The sequence below is a fragment of the Bubalus kerabau genome, chromosome X (genome assembly GCF_029407905.1).
Source record: "Bubalus kerabau isolate K-KA32 ecotype Philippines breed swamp buffalo chromosome X, PCC_UOA_SB_1v2, whole genome shotgun sequence".
Lineage (NCBI taxonomy): Eukaryota > Metazoa > Chordata > Mammalia > Artiodactyla > Bovidae > Bubalus > Bubalus kerabau.
The window spans coordinates 121,614,949-121,637,625 of NC_073647.1; the positions used below are offsets into that span (position 1 = coordinate 121,614,949).

Consider the following 22,677-nt stretch of genomic DNA (forward strand, 5'->3'; position numbering starts at 1 on the left):
AAGCCTTCAGCAGTTCTTGAAGGAGATAAAATGGGAATCCATTGCCTCCGAAAAGGAATTGCCTCTGCAATTTTTGGTCACCCATCAGAAAGAAGCCTCAGACCCTAGTCCAAAAGCACAGGTCAAGCATTTGCCAGTTTATCTGACCTGGGTGGCATTAAGTGCTTCAGTGGTGCTAGTGGTAAGCAACATGCCTGACAATGCAGGAGACAGGAGATGCAGGTTCAATCCCTAGGTCGGGAAGATCCCCTGGAGGAGGAAATGGCAACCCAGTCCAGTATTCTTGCCTGGGAAATCCCACAGACAGAGGAGCCTGGCAGGTTACAGTCCATGGGGTCACAAAGAGTGGGACACAACTGAGCATGCCTTAGCATGCAGAACGCTTATGGAAGATGTCAGACATTCTGAGAAGCCACCAGGAGCTGCCATTGCTGAGGAGAGGAGGGCAGAGGGACAGATCTCTATTCTCTCTTCACTCTTCATCCAGAGGGAGTTTGTTTTTATCTCTTTCATTTGTGCATACATATTAGATATTTTTGAACAAAGGGTTTCATCTGTTAATATCTAAATTTCTGTCTGAGAAAATAAAAGTCCATCTTACTTTGCTCTTTCTTGTCTTCAGGGATCCCTGCAAGCTTTGGAAGAAGGGGTATAAATAGAATTCACCTAGGAAATGTGAGGGCTCCAAGGGTTCTTGCTGGTAGAGATAAGGCAACTGTTGCCCTCTCTGTGCTTTACTTTCATACCCATGGCATAGTATCACGGTTTCACCTTTGCAAAATGACAAATTTGAAAGAGCTTGGAAAGCACAACCTTGAAAGTCAAATACCAGTGTTAAATAATGAAAAGAACCATCTCTTAGCATGCCCTGTGCATTTTTCCATCCAATACTGCACTTACCGAGATTAATAAATGTATCCATCTATCTGCTCAATTAATTTGCAATGAAGGAGTATAATCATCAGTAGTCACACAGGAGAATTGTCTGGTTTGCCAGGCTGGCATACACAAAAAGTGAGTGAGGAATGAATGAGCTACAGCTACAGGCAGCGACATTGATACAGCTCCCAAACATAATGCTGAGCAAAAGAAGCCAGACACAAAAGAGCAGGTACTGAATGACTCCATTTCTATAAAGTTCAAAAACAGCTAAACTAATCTGTGAGGTTAGAAGCCACGATAATGATTACCCTTGGGGGTGGGGCAGAGAGTAGCAAATGGAAGGAGATACAAGGGAGGACTTCTGGGTGCTATTCACATTGTTTCTCTATCTGGGTATTAGTTACAAGGATGTATAACAATTCATTGAACTGTGTAATTAATTATTTGAGCATTTTTCTGTATGTGTCTTACATTTTAATAAAAATATTACATGAGTAATAAATATGGCTTGATTTGGGTGGAGAATTTTATTTTGTCTCCTAAGATAACACTAGGGAAACCTCAGTGGCTCAGACAGTAAAGAGTCTGCCCACAATGCAGGAGACCCAGGTTCAATCCCTGGGTTAGGAGGATCCCCTGGAGGAGGGCATGGCAACCCGCTCCAGTATTCTTGTCTGGGAAATCCATGGACAGAGGAGCCATGGTGGGCTACAGTCCATGATGTCACAAAGAGTCAGATAAGACTGACCAACTAACAAACTAATACTGCTGTATCGTTGCAACTCAGGTTTGGGATGGAATCCTCAAGGACTGTCCAGTGAGGATCACCCCATCCCAGAGGCTGGCGCAAATCTGGGGTAGAAATAGTTTTAATTACATCCTATTTTCATTCTAAATAGCAGGGTAATAGGTTTTGATGAAAAATTGTGCCAACAGACGACTATTAAGATGCACATATACATAATAGAAATGTACTGCCATGTTTTGGGTTGAGGTTTACCATTTCTATATGCATTGAAATTAGCTGCTTACTCTGACTGATTCTCCTACTATTGAGTTTGGCAGGATGCCATCTCAATGAAACCCATGGGTATTTATTGAAGATCATGATGAATACTCTGAACCATAACTTTTATGGTCATATGTTCCATTCCTCATGTATTTGTTGATTGTAATTTTGTGCAGATTTCTATAAAGAGTACTTTATAGAAAATCATCATTTAACAAAATGCTTAATGCCACCTGTAGAAACCATTTTGCTGGAATAAAACATGACTAACACGTGCTCAAATTAAATTAGACGTTTAAAAATATGTTTAATAATAGCTTCTAATCCTGGGCCTGCCATTTATTAGCTATATGTCTGCGGGCCTTTTGCTGAACCTATTTTAGCCTATTTTCCTCAGTGGTCTCACCCTCATGGAGTTGTCCTGAGGATTAAGTGAGATAATCCATGTAATTAACGTAGAGCACTTAGTGTAGGGTCTGTGCCCAAAAGCTTATTAAATCTTCACTCTTGGTTTTATTAGTAGCTTATCTACCACCTGACATGTGCATGGTAAAACTGATCACTTATTCAGGGATACGTGAAATTAAAAATAACATTTGAACAGAGAAACATGGTAGACAACATCAACAACTAAGAAAAAAAATAATTTGAGAAAAACTTAACATTGAGAAAATTGTATGTATTTAATCAATTCTTTGATGGCTTCAGAAAAGAACACCTCTCTTAAGTACTAATGATTTTTAAAAATGATAACCAGTGTTGAAAAGGAGCAGAATTTCAGAACTACTGACTGGTTTATGCAATATTCATTTTTCCATTGCTGGACATCAGATGTCAATGTGACCTTTTAAAGGACCCAGCTTTAAAGAACAAACTGTTCTCATCAGTTTTCTTCCTAGGACTTTAAAGATTAGATGACACCTTATATGTTTCCTTTCTTCCTCATTCCTTCTCTCAATGGGCAAGGGGAGTGCATTAACAAGAACAGTAAACTTGAGATCTGAACCCTGGTGCTATTTGTATTAATTGCATGAACTTAGCAAGTCACTTGATCCCTCTGAACTCCATTTTGTTATGTATTTGAGATACCTCATTACTGGTCCTTACAATGCAAGAACTGCATGAAGTGGTTGTTTGCTTCTGAGCCCTAGAAAGTTCTGATGCTTGTAAGTAGGATAAGATACACAAAGAATCAACCAATATGTTTTCGTCTGTGGTACCTTTTCCTCAATCCTATCCATTTGCCCTTTGGGGCAGTCATGTTATTGATTCAAGGGAGGTCTGATGGAGTAGAAATGCAAAGAGAAAAAAGAGGTGATGAATTTCAAAATAGGTTTTTTGAAACTCATTACAGCAATCATAATTTGAGAAAAAAGATATTTTGAGTGTCAACAGCTAGGATTTCAAGTACAAACAACAGACTTGAAAGAATGCATGGTAGTTAAAGCCAGTTTTTCCTCCTCCTTTATCACCTGGGAACTGGAGGGGAAGAAGATGAAGAGCAAGAGCAAAAAAGCAACAGAAACAGACATTGGTGGACCTTTGACACTGTTTGATCAGTTTGTGCACAATGATTGGCTGATGGTGAGTTAGAAGGGTAGTGTCACAGGGGTTAACATTATCAGTCCTTAGAGTCCTGCTGTCTGCTGTCTGTCCCCCAGGTCACGTACTGAAGGGTGGGAAGCATAGTGGAAATTTCAGATAAGTTTGGGGGACACCAGAGCTGAGAACATCTGTCTCTTTTAAGACAGAGTTCAAGGAAGGGGCAAATATTCTAGAACTCCCTGGTACCCAGAAAGAGGAAGGAACAATAGAGAGAGCCTTGCAATATCTCTGTGCCCACTGTGGCGTGGAGAGCTGACAAGAGCTTGAGAGTATAACCAAGCAGGACCCTATAGGATTTCTCAGGGACAGACCTTCCCCCATATCCTCTGTTTCAGCTCCTCTCTGAGACATCTATATAATAGTATTTGGTGTAATAAATTCTCAGAGTTGTTTATCTAAAAATCCCCACCAAATGGAAGATGTTAACTACTTGATGACTCTGATCACCTAGCCCCAGGCCTCCTGGACTCTAAGGACTGATGATGTTAACCCCTGTGACACTACCCTTCTAACTCACCATCAGCCAATCATTGTGCACAAACTGATCAAGTACCTGCAACCCCCACCCCCACCCCCTCACCTGGCTTTTAAAAATGATTTATCGAAAATCTTCAGGAAGCTCAAGTCGTTTTAAGGCTTGAGCCACCTTGTCTCCTTGCATGGCTTTGCAGTAAACCTTTCTCTGCTCCAAACTCCAACATTTCAGTTTGTTTGGTCTCACTGGAAGTCAGGTACATAAACTTGTGTCAACAAGTGAGCCTAACCAAGAGCTATCTCAGATCTTGTGATAGTAAAACAAACTCCTCCACAGTGAATGGGAGCCAGTCAAGGTCCAGTAGGGATACAGAAGTCCCAGCAGATTCCAGCATAGACATTTGATGATGATGTCCTGATGCTCAAAGACCAGATCCCTATAGCCCTAGATGCCTTGACATTGAGATTCTCTCTAGGACTTAACCATGACTGTGGGAAAAGTATGAAGAGACCCTAAACTGACAAAATAAACGATGAAATGACAGGATTTGGATTGCAGAGATTGTTTCCATCATCCAGCAGAATTGATATAAACAAGGAAAAGCTCTTTACACATTAGAAAAATGCACATTTCTTGCTCATGTTGAATTGAAAGCCTGAGAATTTATGACCACTAATATTCTGTACTGAACATGAATTATTTGAGATGTCTACTCAAGTCCTCATGGAATTCCTGCAGATGAGGCTCATCTTCCTGCTTGCAGCTGCTGTGGGAATCAGAAAGAACATTCAGAGGCTTCCATTGCTACTCTTGGTGACATTGTTTTCCCTTTGTTGTTGCCAAAGAGACAGATAAATCCCACCACTGGGCTCCTCCTCCCAGGTCCTCACCCATTGGCCCCCTCTTCAACACAAGTCCAAGTTTGTCTGTGAACTCACCTGTTTCTGTGGACAATCTTGTTCGAGTACTTCTTTTTTCAAAAATCATGCCTAAGGACTTCCCTTGCAGTAAAGGCAAATACTGAAAGTCAAGGATAATAATACAATTAAACTAATTAAAATGAAATATACATTTTATATCTACTAGCAAGGATTATATTTTAAGATTTACTCTTTACATTATCAGAAACTGTAGAATAATTAACACTGCTCCCAAATAAGCATTCATATGTTATTTACAAAGTGAATTTAAAGAGTTTATTTCCTGTTGTATACAAATAGGGGAAGGAAAGAGGAATCCCACAGCTTATTGACATGTAATGAGAAAGTAATATTAGTTGCTCTGGGTTCAACCTGAACACTTGTTCCAAAATGTATTCATATTTCATATTGGAACCATCTTCTTACTTAAATCTGTGGAAATGTTACAGGGAAGAACTGACTCCATATTGGATCTGTTTCTTTTACTTTAACATTTGCTTCCAGTTGCTTTTGTTCACTAAAAAGATACTGTCCATATATAATGGCCTGCCTTGGTGAAACCTGCTCATCTTCCTGAATGTTAAACCAAAATGCCTTTGTTCAGGACCCTGTCCACTTGTGGATGGCTACAGGAAGGAAGAAATTAACATATCCTATCCCTAAATCTGGCCATTCCAGGACATATTTGCAAGATTAATGTCCTTTTTAATTTACTTCCTCACCTCCCCCATCTCTGTTCTATAAAAGAGCCTGGCATCCAGACCCTGATAAGATGGCTATTTTGAGATATTAGTCTGCAGTCTTCTTGGTCAGCCAGCTTTCCGAATAAAGTTGTATTCCTGTCTTCAACCCTTGTCTCTCAGATTCATTGGCCTATCATGAGGCAAGCAGAGCAAGCTTAGACTCAGTAAAAGAAACTTCTACCAATGTTCAATGATTTCAAAGATGCTTGTTTGGGAAGTGTCTTCTCAGCTAGGAACATGCTTCTCTGTCACAACATGGGGCACTCAGACTCCTAAAGATGACACCCCAGAGTTTCAAATACACTTTCATCATGCATCCTTGGGAGAGCGCAAAGGCTTCGTTTCTAGAGCGCAAAGGCTTTGTTTCTAGAAGTCATGTGGAAATAATCTGAGTTTGGGTGTGGGGTGCGGCTCTTTCTCCTTCCTCTGCTATAGATGGAATTCCTGATAGGATGAGTTCTAGAACAAATAGATTCCTGCCAGCTAACCTTCCTCACCACAAAGTGTGTAAAACAAAAGCCTGGGGTCTCGAGGTGGGGGGCTTTTCTCCTTGTTTCAAGGTCTTCTATAGGAACCGATAGCATTTGGAGTCACACCTGTTTTTGGTTCATTCATAGGAACTTGGAGAGTTTGTGAGCTAGATAAGAGAATCAAGATTGTGTACAACTTTCTCAATCTGAAACCAGCTCTTTCAAATGCTTTTGAACAAGCTTGGAATATGAAAACACTTTCACAGTTAAGCAGTCTAAATGAAGCTGCTACATTAATTGTGTTTCAAACATAAATTGCTCAAAATGCAGAATAATGCTTCCAGCTAAGCACCATATCCCATTTCTTCTCCTACTTGGTTACCTTTTAACTGGTTCTTTGCTAATCTAAATTTTTAACACCATCACATCATCCTGAATTTTCTGAAATTATCCTAATGATGAAATATCTGATCTTCATCCACCACTGAAGTTTGTTGCTAGGAAAAAAATATATCATCCTTATTTTAAATCTGCTAGAAAACAGAAAAGAAGGTAAGGGTAAAAATAAAATCGTTCCATAGAAATGATTCCTTAGGTTCTGATTCAGTTAATAATGACTTTCAACATTTCACATGAAAGAAATGCAATGACTTGTCATTGAATAACTGATTTTTATGCTTTTTGTATGCCTGTGCACTCAGTGATAATCAATTACCTTGCCTGTGTGATTTCATTACTTAGCTACTGTTTAGGAATTTTAATGTATTTTCTTTTTCTTCTTTCTTTGTAAAGGCTGTCTTTCAAAAGGCTGATTGAAACTTCCCTGGTTGTCCAGTAGTTAAGAATCCATGCTTCCTTTGCAAGGGGCATGGGTTTGATCCCTGGTCAGGAAATTAAGATCCCTCATGCCATGCCATGCAGCCAAAAGAAAAAAAAAAAAAGACTGATTGGTAACAGTGGAAGGTAATATGGAAATACCACATACCTCTCCTTTCTGTTTTATCCTGAATTTCAGGTCTGCTGATAGCCATAGCATATACTTAATTTCTTCTCCTGTAAAGTTCTTTAGAGTGAGGAGGTCACGGCCCTTCAGCTGTACTTTATCCTGTAGTGGTTGCCCACATCTATGAAAAAGAAAAAGAAAAATATATATTTAAGAAAACAAAACCCATGTCCTATGGTAATTCATTGTTTAATTTTTGAAACAAAATATAGCAAATCACGTGTAAACTCATGTGTCTCTGCAAAGTGCTAATGCTTTCAAATTGATATGGCTGTGGTTTACATTTTACATATCCAGTTTTTTGAGTGTTGAGAGAAAAGAAAAACTTGAGGAAAGAGGTTGAATTCTGTGCTGAAAATAATCATAAGTGTCTTTGTTACTTCATAGTTAGTCAAGTTACCCAAACTCTCTGCACTTAAATTTCTCACCTAGAAAATGAGTATAAGAAGCTCATAGAGTTGTTGTGAGGATGAAATTATTCGATATATGGAAATCAGATAGTGTCTGGCATATAATAAGTATTTGATAAATTTTAGCTAGTACTATTGAAATCATTGTTGTTTAGTCGCTAAGTTGAGTCTGACTCTTTGCAACCCCATGGACTGTAGCCCGCCAGGCTCCTCTGTCCATGGGATTTCCCAGGCAAGAATACTGGAGTGGGTTCCAATTTCCTTCTCCAGGGGACCATCCCGACCCAGGGATGGAACCCACATCTCCTGCAATGGCAGGTGGATTCTTTACCACTGAGTCACCAGGGAAGCCCCGTAATTGAAATCATTAGATGGTACAAATAGAATTTGTATGTACATACAAGAGAAAACAATTTCATTCAATTTCCTCTACTGCCTTTCAAATCTATCCTTGAAGAATTGTTCTTTGTTGTCCCCGGTCAGCTACAGTGGATCCTGTGGCTTTTCTAGTAACTTTCAGGGAAAGAAAAAGTTCTCTGCTTACGTTACTCCCTCAAAGAGTCTTGGTTAAAGAATGTATAATAATAATGATAATTTTTTTGACTTTAATAAATGTACTGCAGGTTAATACCCTTTTCCTTCCAGCTCATGCCTAATTTAAGCTGGCCTCCTCCACAGGGGAAGGAGAACCATGAACTGTTTCCTCTGTTTCCTTACCTTCAGTTCCTCCAAGTAAAGTCAAAGGAAGGTGAGGAGTTAAGGGCCAGGCAAAGTCTGGTTCTGTTCTAGCAGTCTAGCATTGGTATAGGTGTTTGAGGCTGATTCTTTTCTGGGGTACTTTTGAGGGTCCATGGAAGAAGTCTCTCGTCACTGGGAATTTCTCATAGCAGTTCTTGATGGTGGACATTTACATTGTCTTTGCCATTCAAGGAAACATATCCAAACTCGTTTTGCTGGGATCTCCCCAACCTGGGTGTTTCAGGAAGTCTTTTGGTCATAATGTGACACAGCACCATGATAGGTCTCTTTCTTCATCCATATTGGTTCACGGGAAACCCTGCATGTTCTTTGCTCTGACTAGAGTTGAGTCCGTCCCAGCATAGACTCTTGTTCTGCCATCAAAATAGCTAGCCAGCCAGTCCCTCTCTATATTTTCCACTTATAGGCCTGACATCACTGTACTGTGTCTCCAAGCTCTCCTACTGAAGATATTAGTGCCATCATAGCCACTTGCCCTAGTCTTGAAGTGAGGGAATAATTCTCATCCATGTGAGGCACATCATATACAATGGTGGTTGTTGTTGTTCAGTTGCTAAGTCGTGTCCGACTCTTTACTACTCCATGGACTGCAGCACTCCAGGCTCCTTTGTTCTTCACTGTCTCCCAGAATTTGCTCAGATTCATGTCCATTGAGTTGGTGATGTTATCTAACCATCTCATTCTCTGCTGCCCTCTTCTCCTTCTGCCTTCTATCTTTCCCAGCATCAGGGTCTTTTCCAGTGAGTTGGCTGTTCTCATCAGGTAGCCAAAGTATTGTAGCTTCAGCTTCAACATCAGTCCTTCCAGTGAACACCCAGGACTGATTTCCTTTAGGATTAACTGGTTTGATCTCCTTGCAGTCCAAGGGACCCTCAAGAGTCTTCTCCAGCACCACAGTTTGAAAGCATCAATTCTTCAGCACTCAGTCTTCTTTACGGTCCAATTCTCATGTCCATACATGACTACTGGGAAAACCATAGCTTTGACTGTATGGACCCTTGTTGGCAAAGAGATGTCTCTGCTTTTTAATATGCTATCTAGGTTTGTCATAGCTTTCCTTTCAAGGAGCAAACATCTTTTAATTTCATAGCTGCAGTCGCTGTCCACAATGATTTTGGAGCCTAAGAAAATAAAATCTGTCACAACTTCCACTTTTTCCCTTTCTATTTGCCATGTAGTGATGGGACCAGATGCCACGATCTTAGTTTTTTATACAATGGTACATAGCTAAAATCCTCTTCAAATCTACAACTCACCTCCTGGTTTCTACAATCCATTTTAAAAGCTGGAGGCAATCACCAGTGGGTTGCAAAACTAATTCTTGTGTACCTCCTTTGCAAGCCCTGTTTTAGTGGTCTAGCATCTCACTTTGGATTGAGGAAAGAGTCAGAACCTATTGGGCCTGGGCAGAAACTGAGACCAAGTCCCATTTTAACATTCTATTACATTATGATGACAGTAATTGTTATTTGGGATAATCAGTATATAAAATGGACAGCATTTATTCTCAGTGTTCTCTCTATTTAATAATAATTAGTATTGTATACCATCAGAAATTATAAATTATGAATAACCAAGGTCAAATTGTGATTTACCATGTATATTAAGCATTCATTTTACTTGGAGTAAAATGACTGTCAGAAAATAATCATGCTTGAACTCCAGCCTAAGAAAAAAAAGCTTGTGCTACTTGAAATGAAGAGTAAATTATCTGGTGGAATTTATGTCTTTTTGCATTGATAACAAGATAATAAGTAAGAAAATAACAAATTCTCTCAATTTGTTGTTTTCACTGCATGATGTCAAATAACTCAGACAAATGTATATTTTCCTAAGTATCCAACTTTCTAGCAGAGCTTGTTTAATGTTCAGAAGGTGAATAGATTTTTTTTCAGTAGACCTTTTATGAGATAAAGCCCTTCAGAGATTCTAATTAGTAAGGAAAGGGGCTTCCATAAAGATGGAGGGTTTGTGGGTTAGCTGCCTAATGATTAATTGACAGATTTAATACAAGATCTAATGATATATTCAACTCTAATAAAGATTAGAGTTTTAAGCCTATATGTGCATTAAAATTTTGCTCAACATTCCTAAGACCTACCATTGTCTTCAACTTTTAAAAATGTGTGATTCAAACACTCTTCAGATGGAAATTTCTTTAAAGCAATTGTCTCAATTTTTTTAATAGAGATGCAAAACATTAAAAAATTTTGAAGATAGATCTACAATATATGTTTACTTATTTATATGTATTACTATCCTAATAGATTCTGCACATAACAAAACATAAAAAAAGAAATAAAAATTCTAAAGTGTAGAATAAGATTCAGATATTTTAAAAATAAATTTGTAAGTATACAAAAGAAATTGCTAGCTAAAGAAGTTTCTAGAATAGATATTCATTTTCTTCCTTTTACTGAAACCCTAGTAAAAAGCTTACAAAATTGTGTCCCATATCTGGGTAGTAACAGAAAACAATTTGATAACTTTAGAGATGTGGCAGTTAAGCAGGAAATTTAATTTTATGTGTGTATGTCGGTTTTATGTTTGGCTCTGATAATATTAACTAGTGATACTATCTAGTACTATTTAGTGCTTGGAATATACAAGTACTGATACTGTTGAGAAGTAAATCCTTTGTCTGGTATTCATGCATTTTTCTCTGTCAGTTGGATCCTTCTAGGATCTGTAAACAGGTTTAACATGTCTGGCTTGGGATGGAGGCATGGCAGCTTAATCTTTCCCAATTCACACTGTCAACTACAAATAGGTACTTGCCATGGGCACTTACCATCTACCTCTACAAGGATTAAATCATGAGCTACTGTAGCTGCTGACCTTCAACACTCCATGAAAGGAGTTCAGGGTGGAGAGCAGGAATGAGGCACTCTGTGCTCAGGGGAAAAGCTGGCAGGACAGATCTTTAGATAGTTAGATAAATTCAGGAGCTAATTTTATGAGCCCAATTCCTGTATCTCCCCATATTTAGAAAAGCACTAAAATCCTTCACAGTGATGACTGTTCTTCATGACTAGCAAAAGCGTCCCGAGACTAGTAGAAACCTTCTGGAAAAATATGTGCTTGATTGCATGTACTTCCCCTTTACCAAAATCTCATACATACTGACCTTCCCCACTGTCTCTTTGGAGCAGTCTCTTAGAGCTACCTGAGGTGCTGTCTCCCAGGCTGCAGTCCACACCTCATTTTGCATCCACACTGCAATAAAACTTAACTTGCAACTCTCATGTTGTGCATTTTTTTTTAAGTCAACAACATTTAAGGCAGCTCTGAGAGTATTATTTCTTCTGGAATAAGGTCCAAACAACATAAAATCACAGAAGATAAACTTTCTTGACTCTATGTCTTACAATAACACATTAATATTCCATGGGTTAAGATGTCACCTGATATTATATTAAAAGGGGAAGGGAAAAAACCTTCCTGGAAAACCCTACTCCCTAGATTCAAGAAATTTGGGAAATATCACTACAGTTGTTGAATTTGCATCCATCAAAACCAGAAAAAACAAACCACGAGCTAATTTTCAGGCCTTTTTTAATTCCCTAGAGTTCAAGCTCTGACTCCTGGCTATATTGGAGCCCACGAAAGCTGAGTTGCCAAACTCCAACACTTAAGGGATTCAGTATCCTCCCTTACTTTCGGCCCCTATAGGGTTCTGTTATATTTGTGTGCTTTAGTCGCTCAGTCATGTCCAACTCTTTGCAACACCATAGAGTGTAGCCCACCAGGCACCTCTGTCCAGGGGGATTCTCCAGGCAAGAATACTGGAGTAGGTTGCCACGCCCTCCTCCAGGGGATCTTCCCAATCCAGGGACTGAATCCAGGTCTCCCACATTGCAGGCAGATTCTATACTGTCTGAGCCACCTGGGAAGCCCTTGTTGCATCTACTCTGCTCTAAGTACTCACAGGACTATATGCTTCATTGAATGCATATCACAGATTTTAGAATTGTGGTGGTGTGGTTGAATCTCAGAGAAAAATAATTGGAAATGAAAAGGAAATAGAACTTTTGAAGAGCACTGATTTTTCTCCCCCCTTCCCATGAAAGGAAATAGCAAAATAATGGTGAAAGAGGAGGGGCAGCAACACCTTTAGCTGCTGCAAAAGAGCGTCAACTTCCAGCTCTTTATTGCCCAAACAGAAAACAGATTGGAAGAGGTAAAAGGTCTCTGAAGCTTTCTCAAGTTTATCCTTACAAACTTTAAGAAATTTCTAAGTTGGAGGTAGGGTTAGAGTTAGGGGTGATATTCTGCTTTTGGGATTGTGTTGTGAGAGGCTCTTTTTATTTCTCCATTGACAGATTTGAGTTTAAAAATAAAAGACACCAACATCCTGCTCGAATATTCCCTTCTTGTCCAGACCGTTCATTTTCAAATTTATATAGTGACAGAAGCCTTATTTCAAATTCTTTTCCTTAAACCACAAGAGATCAGAAGAATACCTCTTGTGTCTCTAGTCTCCACAGGGCGGCAGCTGATATGTTGCCCTCCTTCCTGTTACTGTGGAATCACACCTCCAATAAACCAATAAATCTTAGCAGATAAGCTATTTAAAAAAAACACAGTTCTGGCTTTGCACAGCAGTGAGGGACTGTAAATAACTATTAAATCTGAAGCCATGTAAAACAACCTTAATAATCAAAGGGAGAAATCACAATTGTTCTGTGACTTAAGTTTTTTTGGCAAAACATTACAAACTCTCTTATAGTCAGTTATAAAGGCTTAAGGAAATGAAAAAAAGAGTAAAACTGATATATATTTAGTACATTGTCATTTAAAACATTAGAAACATCAAGAATTACAGTGTTTTATTTCTTTGTAAAAATTATCAGGTAGTTTGAACAGTGTATGCTGTCTTCTTATCACGTTTGTTATGCTTTGGTGAATTGTTGTACTTCTAAGTTTGAATCAACTTCCAACATTTTATTCTTTGAACTCTTAATATTGTGAAATCTCTCTGAGAATTCCTTTAATTCTTTAAATATTTATTATTTGGCTGCTCTGGGTCTTAGTTATGGCATGTGGAATCTTCTAGTTGCAGCACATGGGATCTAGTTCCCTGACCAAGGATTGAACCTGGGCCCCCCTGCACTGGGAGCACAGAGTCTTAACCACCTGACCACCAGGGAAGTCCTGAGAATTCCTTTAGTGTGAAATGTTTTACTGGTATCACTTCCTCTGTAATATCTTCATACTTTTGGTCACACCACTGTACTCGTTTATGTCGATAAGTTTGTTTTCACTAAGTTTCTCTAGCTACATAGCTAGAACCTCTCAAATAGTAGCAGGGTCAATAACCCCACAGTCAGCTATTTCTTCTATAAATACATTTGCATTCACATTTAACTTGTCAATGTTATTATTTTTCTTTCTCTGCTGCATTTTCACCTCTTTCAGACAACTCTGTCTTTTAATTATCCATTTTTTATTAAAGTGTCACACAGGCTTATCACTGGAAGAAGAGAAGGCAGAACAACTATACTCTTTAATGTGTGTAGGTGAACTGGGTAACAGCTGCACAGTGAGCAATCAGCAACAGACTTTGAAAGAAGTGATGTGATTGGCCACCGATCATGAAGTGCATCTGCTATGAACACAGTGATTTGTGAACTGAAGAGCCAGCAATGGATGGATGTGAGAGTTGGACTATAAAGAAAGCTGAGCGCAGAAGAATTGATGCTTTTGAACTGTGGTGTTGGTGAAGACTCTTGAGAGTCCCTTGGACTGCAAGGAGATCCAACCAGTCCATCCTAAAGGAGATCAGTCCTGGGTGTTCATTGGAAGGACTGATGTTGAAGCTGAAACTCCAATATTTTGGCCACCTGATGCGAAGAGCTGACTCATTTGAAAAGACCCTGATTTGGGGACAGATTGAAGGCAGGAGGAGAAGGGGACGACAGAGGATGAGATGGTTAGATGGAATCACTGACTCAATGGACATGAGTTAGGGTAAACTCCGGGAGCTGGTGATGGACAGGGAGGCCTGGAGTGCTGCAGTTCATGGGGTCGCAAAGAGTTGGACACGACTGAGCGACTGAACTGAACTAAACTGAGCCAGCAATGAAATCTTTACTTTAGGCAACTAAACCCAATTAATGTCCCATAGCAACTGAAATTTGAACAGTGTACTTGGGAGACTGGTGTTATTTACTAAACTGTGGTAATTAAAATTCCTGCGTGTGGGGACCATACAAAGGAACGACTGTTTGTACTCCAGATGCATTCCCATCACAGGCTTCCTTTCACATACTCCTCCCTCTGTCCACAACACTCGCCCCACAGCTATCAAGCTCTCTTTCTCATCCTTAGGCTGGGGGCTTAAATACCACCTCCTATGAGACTCCTTCCCTGTACCAAGTAATCTCTGCTTTGGCTTCATTTTCCTCAAAACACCTATCACAATTTTTAATACAGCGGGTTGGCCAGAAAGTTTGTTCAGGTTGGAAACCAGAAGGAACTTTCCGGCCAACCCAATCTATTTGTGTCTGTCCACTGCTTACTTTTTTTTTTTAAGGTCTTTAAAAAATGTATTTATTTATTTTTGCCTGCATCGAGTTTTAGTCACAGCACATGGGATCTGTTATGGCATGCAGACTTCTCTCTAGTGGCACTCGGGCTCCATAGTTGTGGTGCCTGGGCTTAGTTGCCCTGCAGCATATGGAATCTTAGTTCCCCAACCAGGGATTGAACCCAAGTTCCTTGCATTGGAAGGCAGATTCTCAACTCCTAGGCCACCAGGGAAGTCCCTGTTCACTGCTTACTTTTAATCTTCCCATTAAATTACATGACCCACGATGTCAGAGGTCCTGCCTGTTTTGTTCATTAATATATCCCAGTGCTGCTTGCAATGCCTGGAATATAGTAGGCATTCAATAAATATTTCTTAAGTAAATGAATGATTGAATGAGGTAGAAGTAAATCAATTTGTATAAGAAATTCAGCAGATTTCTGGGCATGAATTTAGAGAGATTCGCCATGATGGATTCTTAAGGCCCTGACTGAAGTCTGATGACCAAAAAAGATACCAAAAGTGCCCCACCCCCAAAAGAATTAATGTTGGGGCAAGAGCAAGTGTGGGCTGTGGTCCAGGCTGAACACAAGGCCTAAGAGTCATGGAGGAGAATTGATTGCAGCCTGGTATGTTGCTAAAGCTGAAATTCCCTAAGGTTCTACAGTATTTGCACTGCTGGGAAGAATAGTTGGACATATACACATGAAACAAAAAAAAGCATTATAACCTCGAATCCTACAGATAGTAGCCTGAGACAAGTGCAAAAACTAGAAAACTGGTGAGAGTACCTGGTGGATGAGTTTTTGTCCATAGCACCATGAGGGTCAAATCCAAAATACATTAATAATGAACTATACCAATATTTCGGAGAAGGCAATGGTACCCCACTCCAGTACTCTTGCCTGGAAAATCCCATGGACGGAGGAGCCTGGTAGGCTGCAGTCCATGGGGTCGCTAAGAGTCAGACACGACTAAGTGACTTCCCTTTCACTTTTCACTTTCATGCATTGGAGAAGGAAATGGCAACCCACTCCAGTGTTCTTGCCTGGAGAATCCCAGGGATGGCGGGGCCTGGTGGGCTGCCATCTATGGGGTTGCACAGAGTCGGACACGACTGAAGCGACTTAGCATACCAATATTTTGGTTACCTCTTTCCATGAACCCCTTTGGACAGAATAAGTTCCCAGGGTTCTTGGGGACAAAAAGATTGGAGCAGTAGATCCTGTCCATCTGTCATACCAGCCTGAGCGGGTTTGAGTGATTAACTGGAAAATTTTTTTTAAGTTATATCTCACCTGGTTAAGGGGTTCATAATGTTTACACCATTGAAAAACCATTAGAGCAGCCACCACCTTTTCTCAGTTCTATCCAGGAGGTGGGGCAGGAAATGTTGGCTTGGGAAAAAGACCTGTTTTTCATAGATATCAAGAGCTAACCAGGACAGTTTATCACTGGAAGGAAAGCAAACACAATGGTTCCAGTTTAAATTCCTATCCTGTTTACTGTCTCCTCATAGACCTCCCCTTGGCTCCAAAATGGAGTTGCCACACCTCTTTCCTGAGCTACTCAAAAATTAAAGGAAAATTGAAAACCTCCACAATTGTACCATGTCAAAATACCTCCATTACAGGCACCTTCCTTTTTTTTTTTCTTGTTTGTGTTAAGCATTTCTTGCTCTCTGGTGATAAACCCACATTCTAGTTAGTTAGCCAGATAAAACTGCTGACCTAAATGGCTTTTAAGTTCTCATAGAGACCCTGTGCTTCAGTTGGAAGCAGCCCAGTCTGGTTCATGAGCACCCAAACCAAGGCCAGAATCACTATTTCAGTGTTCCCATAAAATGCCTGGTCTCTTTGTACTCAAGTGTGTCTCCTTGGTAAACCAGCCCTAAACCACATTATCATTCTTCAGCCAACACGTAACAGGGAGGATATAGTATTGGAGAAAACAATGAGAAGCATGTATAGATTTTTCCATCAAAACTGTCATGGCAATCGGGTTAAAGCCAGAGCTTTTGAAAAAAGGCAAGACTCATTCATCACATTAATTTTATCCCTTCAAAAAATAATTACAGATGTTTTTCAACCCTAGATCACTGAATGCTAAGAAGTTAGGCCAAGGTAATAGTAGACCCTTGTGTTAGCTTTACCCAAATATCTTCCTAGCTAAAAAATGGAAGAGAATTCTCTACTGGCAGAATGAAGCCTTTCATTGCTAGAGTGCATTTTCCAACTCTAGTAAACTGTTTGGAGTCTGGGGGAAGACCTGGATGTGTTCCCTTGTATAATTGTATTTTGTTGGAAGAGAAAGTGCTTAATTTGAGTAAAATGTGGTCAGTCAGAAACAGACTTTGCCAGAGTAGGAAAAAACTCAGTGTTAAATGATATTTTGATCCCCATGGAGAATTTGAGATAAAGACTTTAGCTTCTGGAGGCATAAGAGAGGGCCAATGGATGATATGGCAGAGGTTTTTTGGTTTCTTTAACATTACAGACTGATACAAAAGGCATACTTTCTTGGTGTTTTTTTCCTTCTTTACTGAGGTATTTTGCTTATCTTTAAAAGGGGGCGGAATATTGAATAAGGGTAGATTGGCCAATTTGATCAGTGTGGAAGGATCAAAGTCATCAAGCAATGGAATGAAAAGAGCTGCTGCTGCTGCTGCTAAGTCACTTCAGTCGTGTCCGATTCTGTGCGACCCCATAGACGGCAGCCCACCAGGCTCCTCCGTCGCTGGGATTCTCCAGGCAAGAACACTGGAGTGGGTTGCCATTTCCTTCTCCAATGCATGAAAGTGAGAAGTGAAAGTGAAGTCTCTCAGTTGTGTCCGACTCTTAGCGACCCCATGGACTGCAGACCACCAGGCTCCTCCGTCCATGGGATTTTCCAGGCAAGAGTATGGAGTGGGGTGCCATTGCCTTCTCCGATCATTTTCCATTTTTGGCCTTAAATCCTCATTTGAAAAATTAAGAAAATGAACTACAAATCAGTGATCCTTCATGTCTTTGTCTTCCACAATAGTCCTGAAGTTCATATATACAAGATTTCCCACAGGCCACACTGGAGCCAGCTGAATTCTCAGTGGCCGAACTTTCATTTCATCCCATTGTTTCCATCTCAGAAAAAAAATATGCACTGCATATTGCAATGCGTGCCAGGGAGAGTGACTCTTTTTTCACAAAACCCTTGAAAATGATCCTATTGATCTGGGAAATCAAAGCACAAATTGTTTCCAAATTTCTGTATTTTTAAACATAATGATAATTTATTAATAAAAATATACTTGCAGCCTTTCTCACTGTTGCCACATGGTCGTATGCAGTATAAATTACTACTGATAACTGGGTGACTAAAGGATGTCAAAGCTAACTTAGATTGTCAGTATTCTAAAACTGCAAAACTTAGCCCTCATCTGAAAATTGAAGACTGGGATAAGGATTAGCTTCATGTAGACTTACTATTAAAGGGCTGGAAACCAGAAACTGTTGAAAATCTGTGGCCACCTCTCTTTCTTTTATCTTGGTTAAATCGCTAAATTACTAAAAATAACAAACTAGAAATAAAACCCCAATTCTACTCTTGGCCAAGGCCCCATTCCTTTCTTGGTCTCTTGCCTTGCAGAGTTTTCTGAAGTCAATAAATATGTTTTTTTAAAGGCCTTTATTTTTAGTTATGAAGGAAAATGTGAATAATCAAAGAGGACTGTCTTCTCTCCATGACATGAGAGCACGGATGGCCTGTAATGTCTGTGTCTGTGTCTGTGTGTCCACGTGTGTGTAGATGGGCATGTGTGTGGGATGAAGGGAACTTAATGAGTTCTGTAAGCCCTTAGAGAGGTCTGGAATGAAATACCTGAAAACCAGTCACCTCCGGCTCCAATCCATAACCTCCACAGAATTGGGTGGCTTAACTCAATATTCTCTGAAGAAATTTCTATTTGTGAGATGAAATTGAACTGCACTTACAAATGGGTCTTTTCTGATAAAGAAAGATATTTTTTTAGTGGTTCCTTTAAAAGCTGTGTTTCCCATAATAGGCGACAAATCATAGAATACTGTCTATTATCCAAACACAGCCAGGCTCTCGAGCCTTGTTTGTGAGATGAAAAGCCGATGGATTTGGGTGTTTTTGGCAGTCTTGGTGTCTGATCATATTGATTTTGTAAAAAAAAAAAAAAAAAAAAGAAAGAAAGAAAGAAAGAAAGAAAATTGACTGAAAATGATTGATCTGGGAGCCTGTGTAGATGGCTTTAGCCTCACTCAAGTGGTTATTTTATCACGTCCATGGCCATATGGCTGCTCACTTCAAAACTGTGAAGCCCCAACTTGTGGCATTGCCAAACCCTAACCATGTATTTCCTACTGCTCTCTAGTGCTAAACGCAGGTGGTGTATTTCATAACAGGGACCCTCCACCGTTCCAAGAGAGATGGGTGGGGGGTGGCTGGGGGGGTTGAAAAAGAACCTGAATCTCTGAAGAAGGCTGAAAATCAAAGTAAAAATACCGTATAGGTGGAGATGACAAGAAGATTTTCTCTGTTGTTAATGGGTCATCAAAGACTGTAGGTATTATTGAGTGCTTGCTAAGTCGTTTCAGTTGTGTCCAACTCTTTGCGACCCTATGGATTGTAGACCATCAGGTTCCTCTGTCCATGGAATTCTCCAGGTAAGAACACTGGAATGGGTTGCCATGCCCACCTCCAGGGGATCTTCCCGACCCAGGGATCGAACCTGTGTCTCTTATGTCTTCTGCATTGGCAAGCGGGTTCTTCACCATTAGTGCCACGTGGGAAGCCCCAGTAGGTGTTACTGGAGATCAGCAAGTTTGAATTCATCTAACTGGTAGTGTGGCTCACTAAAAGAGTAGGAAAGAAAAATACTCACACCTCATGAAAATGACAGCATTTCCATGTTAAGTAGTCATTTTTCAACAGACTCATTCTCTATAGTTTCTAATAACATGGGTGAGCCGAGGCTTTCGTATTTTCAAATGGCCAATATGGATTTGAGGTGATTTAGTCTTACTTTTGCCTCAGTCCTGACTCACTGTGAGAGACACCTAGCCAGGATTTTCAGAGTCATAGTCTGGCTACTGGATATAGAAAATAGAATGTTAATAAATACCCATAAGTGCCTAAATATTTGTTTCTTATTTTTCGTTTTGGCTGCGCTGTATGGCATGTGGGATCTTAGTTCCCCAACCAGGGATCAAACCTGTGCCCCCTGCAGTGGAAGTGTGGAGTCTTAACTACTGGACCACTGCAATTTCCTACCTAAATACTTGGAAGAGGTTTTAGTAGCAAAAATTTTACTTGTAATAATGTTAAAAGGGGGGAGTTCCTTGGTGGCTCAGATGGTAAAGAACACAACTGCCAATGCAAGAGACATAACAGACATGGGTTCTATCCCTGGGTCAGGAAGATCTCCTGGAGAAGGGCATGGCAACCCATGCCTGGAGAATTCCATGGACAGAGGAGCTTGGCGGGCTACAGTCCATGAGGTCACAAAGAGTCAAACACGACTGAGTGACTAACACTTTCACTTTCAATGGTAAAAAGTCATCACTGTGATTTTCAAAGAAAAGTATAATTTTAAGCTCCAAGCTTTGGTTATTCATTCAGCTGATTATTTCTAGCTCAGTGATGAGCCTTTGTTAAAAAAGTATGGAATAAAATTTCATCACACTCTTAATAGATGTAACTCAGTGGGATGGAATGATAAAATAATGAACACTTGCCTGTCACTTTACAGTTTCCACACAAATTATCTTACAGATTACTGCTAGACTGTGAATTCATGTGTCTGGAATGAAATAACTTTTTATCTTATTTACCGCTGTATCTCCAACACCTTGCTTAGAGCATGGCACAAAGTAGGCACTCAATAGCTATTTATTAAATAAATAATTGAACCACACTGTGATGTAGGCAGAACATGTATTACACTTTCTCTCATTTTGTAAGTGAAGCAATGTCAAAGAAAAGTTTAATAGCTTGCTCAGGGTCATATAGCCAATAAGTGGTGGTGACAGGCCTTGAACCCAGTTCTTTAGACTCTAAACCTGAGCTTTCCTCTGGCTTCTATTGTCTAGCTCTGCCACTAACTAGTAAACCTCATTATCTCTCTGGACCTCATTTGCCTTATCTATAAAATAAGAGAAGGCGTTATTCTGTAGCTCTGAGGTCCCAACTGCATCTAATTCTATGGGTGTAATTTACAATATCATTTACTATGTCATTCTGGCTTCTGAGTGGTGCTAAAGGTAGAGTCCAGAGAGTCCAGAGCTGTCAGGTGGCCCAGAGAGGGGAGGCCCAGGGCCACTTAACAGTGGGAGAAAACTTCAGACTAGAAGCTTCTAACTTTAGGAAGTCATTGAGGTCGTTTTGAGATTGGTTTAGGTTGTCAAGAGGCACTGGGAAAATTCTGATTGTTAACAGGCAACTACTCCAGAAGTCTTCTGGGAACAATGTCCAAATTTGAGAGCATTGTTTCCCCAATTAACACATCACCCCTGTCTCCTTTCCTGGGGGACAGGCTCCACACTGCCTTCAACTGTGTGCATGGACAATTGACTAATTCTGAGCATGATGTAGCTTTTTTTTTTTTTCTTAAATATTTATTTTTATTTATTTGGCTGCACCATGTCTTAGTTGAGGTATGCAGGATCTTAGTTCCCTGACCAGGGATGGAACCTGGACCCCCTGCATTGCAAGCTTGGAGTCTTAGCCACTGGACCTCCAGGGAAGTCCCAGGATGTAGCTTTTTAATGAATTCATTGGAGACAGCCTCCTTTCACATGCTAACAAAAAATTCAGAAATCGATTTTAAATTTAGATTTTCTTTTAAAAATATCATTATCATCATCACATACAAGGCTTCTTTCCAGCAGCTTGCAAGTAAGTCATTCTTTTGGGGTCTGTTTTTTTAAAGAATGAATCAATCCCCATGCTCTAGAATGATATATTGTTTTCAGGCTGACCTAAATACAAGCAGAAGGCCCCATGGAAATTAGTTTCTCTCATTTCCTTCAGCCACTTGCTCCTTTAGAATGTACACAAATGGAAGATGTCAAGAACATTTAGTCTGTTATACCTGCCACAGTCCCCCCATCCCAACCCCACCCCCTAGCACCCCGTGAAATCTGATTACAGGGGATTGAGAAATGAAAGCTCAGCTGGAATTAGAGAGAGCTGTCTACAATAAGGATAGAACTTGCCACTATAACAGAAACACTATAGCAGAAAGCAGCTTTAGGAGGTGGCACTCCTCTACAGAATAGAACTTCATTTATCACCACGGCTCCTAAGTCAGACTCTAGTCTCTGGCCATCACTTACCGAAAATTTCGAACCACGAAATTGTGACCATTTCTAAGAGCTGCATTGTTCAACAGGGTCCTTAGATGAAACAGCATCTTCTTTTGATTGTGTAAAGGGTGATTCTGTGCTGTTGAAAATGCCGCACCAAGGTAGCCAGTGGGGTCCACCTGAAAGCTAAGAGTGTTTTCGATCACAGTGAGAGAGCAAAGGTAATATTGCCCTTCAACTACCTTATCAAGTTCCCCAGTCTAGAGATAGTGCAGGGCAGGGTCCAGGAGCATTTGAACTTTAAGCCATGCTCTACCATTGTGTATTTTTTTTTTTTTTTGGTGGTGTTGGGGGTTGGAATCCTAACACTTTTGGTGCTCAGACTCCTCATTTTTCATAATATATTTATGCTGTCACATACTTGTACCAAATCAATTGACAAGTACTCATTGAGCGTATAATACATGCAAGAGACTGCAGGGCTGGCTGCTGCAAAGGTACACAGAAATAACTCATTCAGAAAATGCGAATTGGCAATGCAAAACCCCAGATGTAGACATGACAT

General features: G+C 40.1%; 1 protein-coding gene across 1 annotated transcript in view; it reads right to left on the bottom strand.

The window, feature by feature from the left end:
* OTC (ornithine transcarbamylase) overlaps positions 1–22,269 on the bottom strand; it is a 73,466-nt gene extending 51,197 nt beyond the window's left edge. Inside the window, exons 1-3 of the mRNA XM_055565009.1 lie at positions 22,143–22,269; positions 7,090–7,228; positions 4,910–4,991 (exon numbers count right to left, since the gene is read on the bottom strand). Of these exons, the coding sequence (XP_055420984.1) occupies positions 4,910–4,991; positions 7,090–7,228; positions 22,143–22,219 (298 nt within the window). The 5' untranslated portion in view covers positions 22,220–22,269. The remainder of the gene's footprint in view (positions 1–4,909; positions 4,992–7,089; positions 7,229–22,142) is intronic.
* Positions 22,270–22,677: the final 408 nt, after the last annotated feature.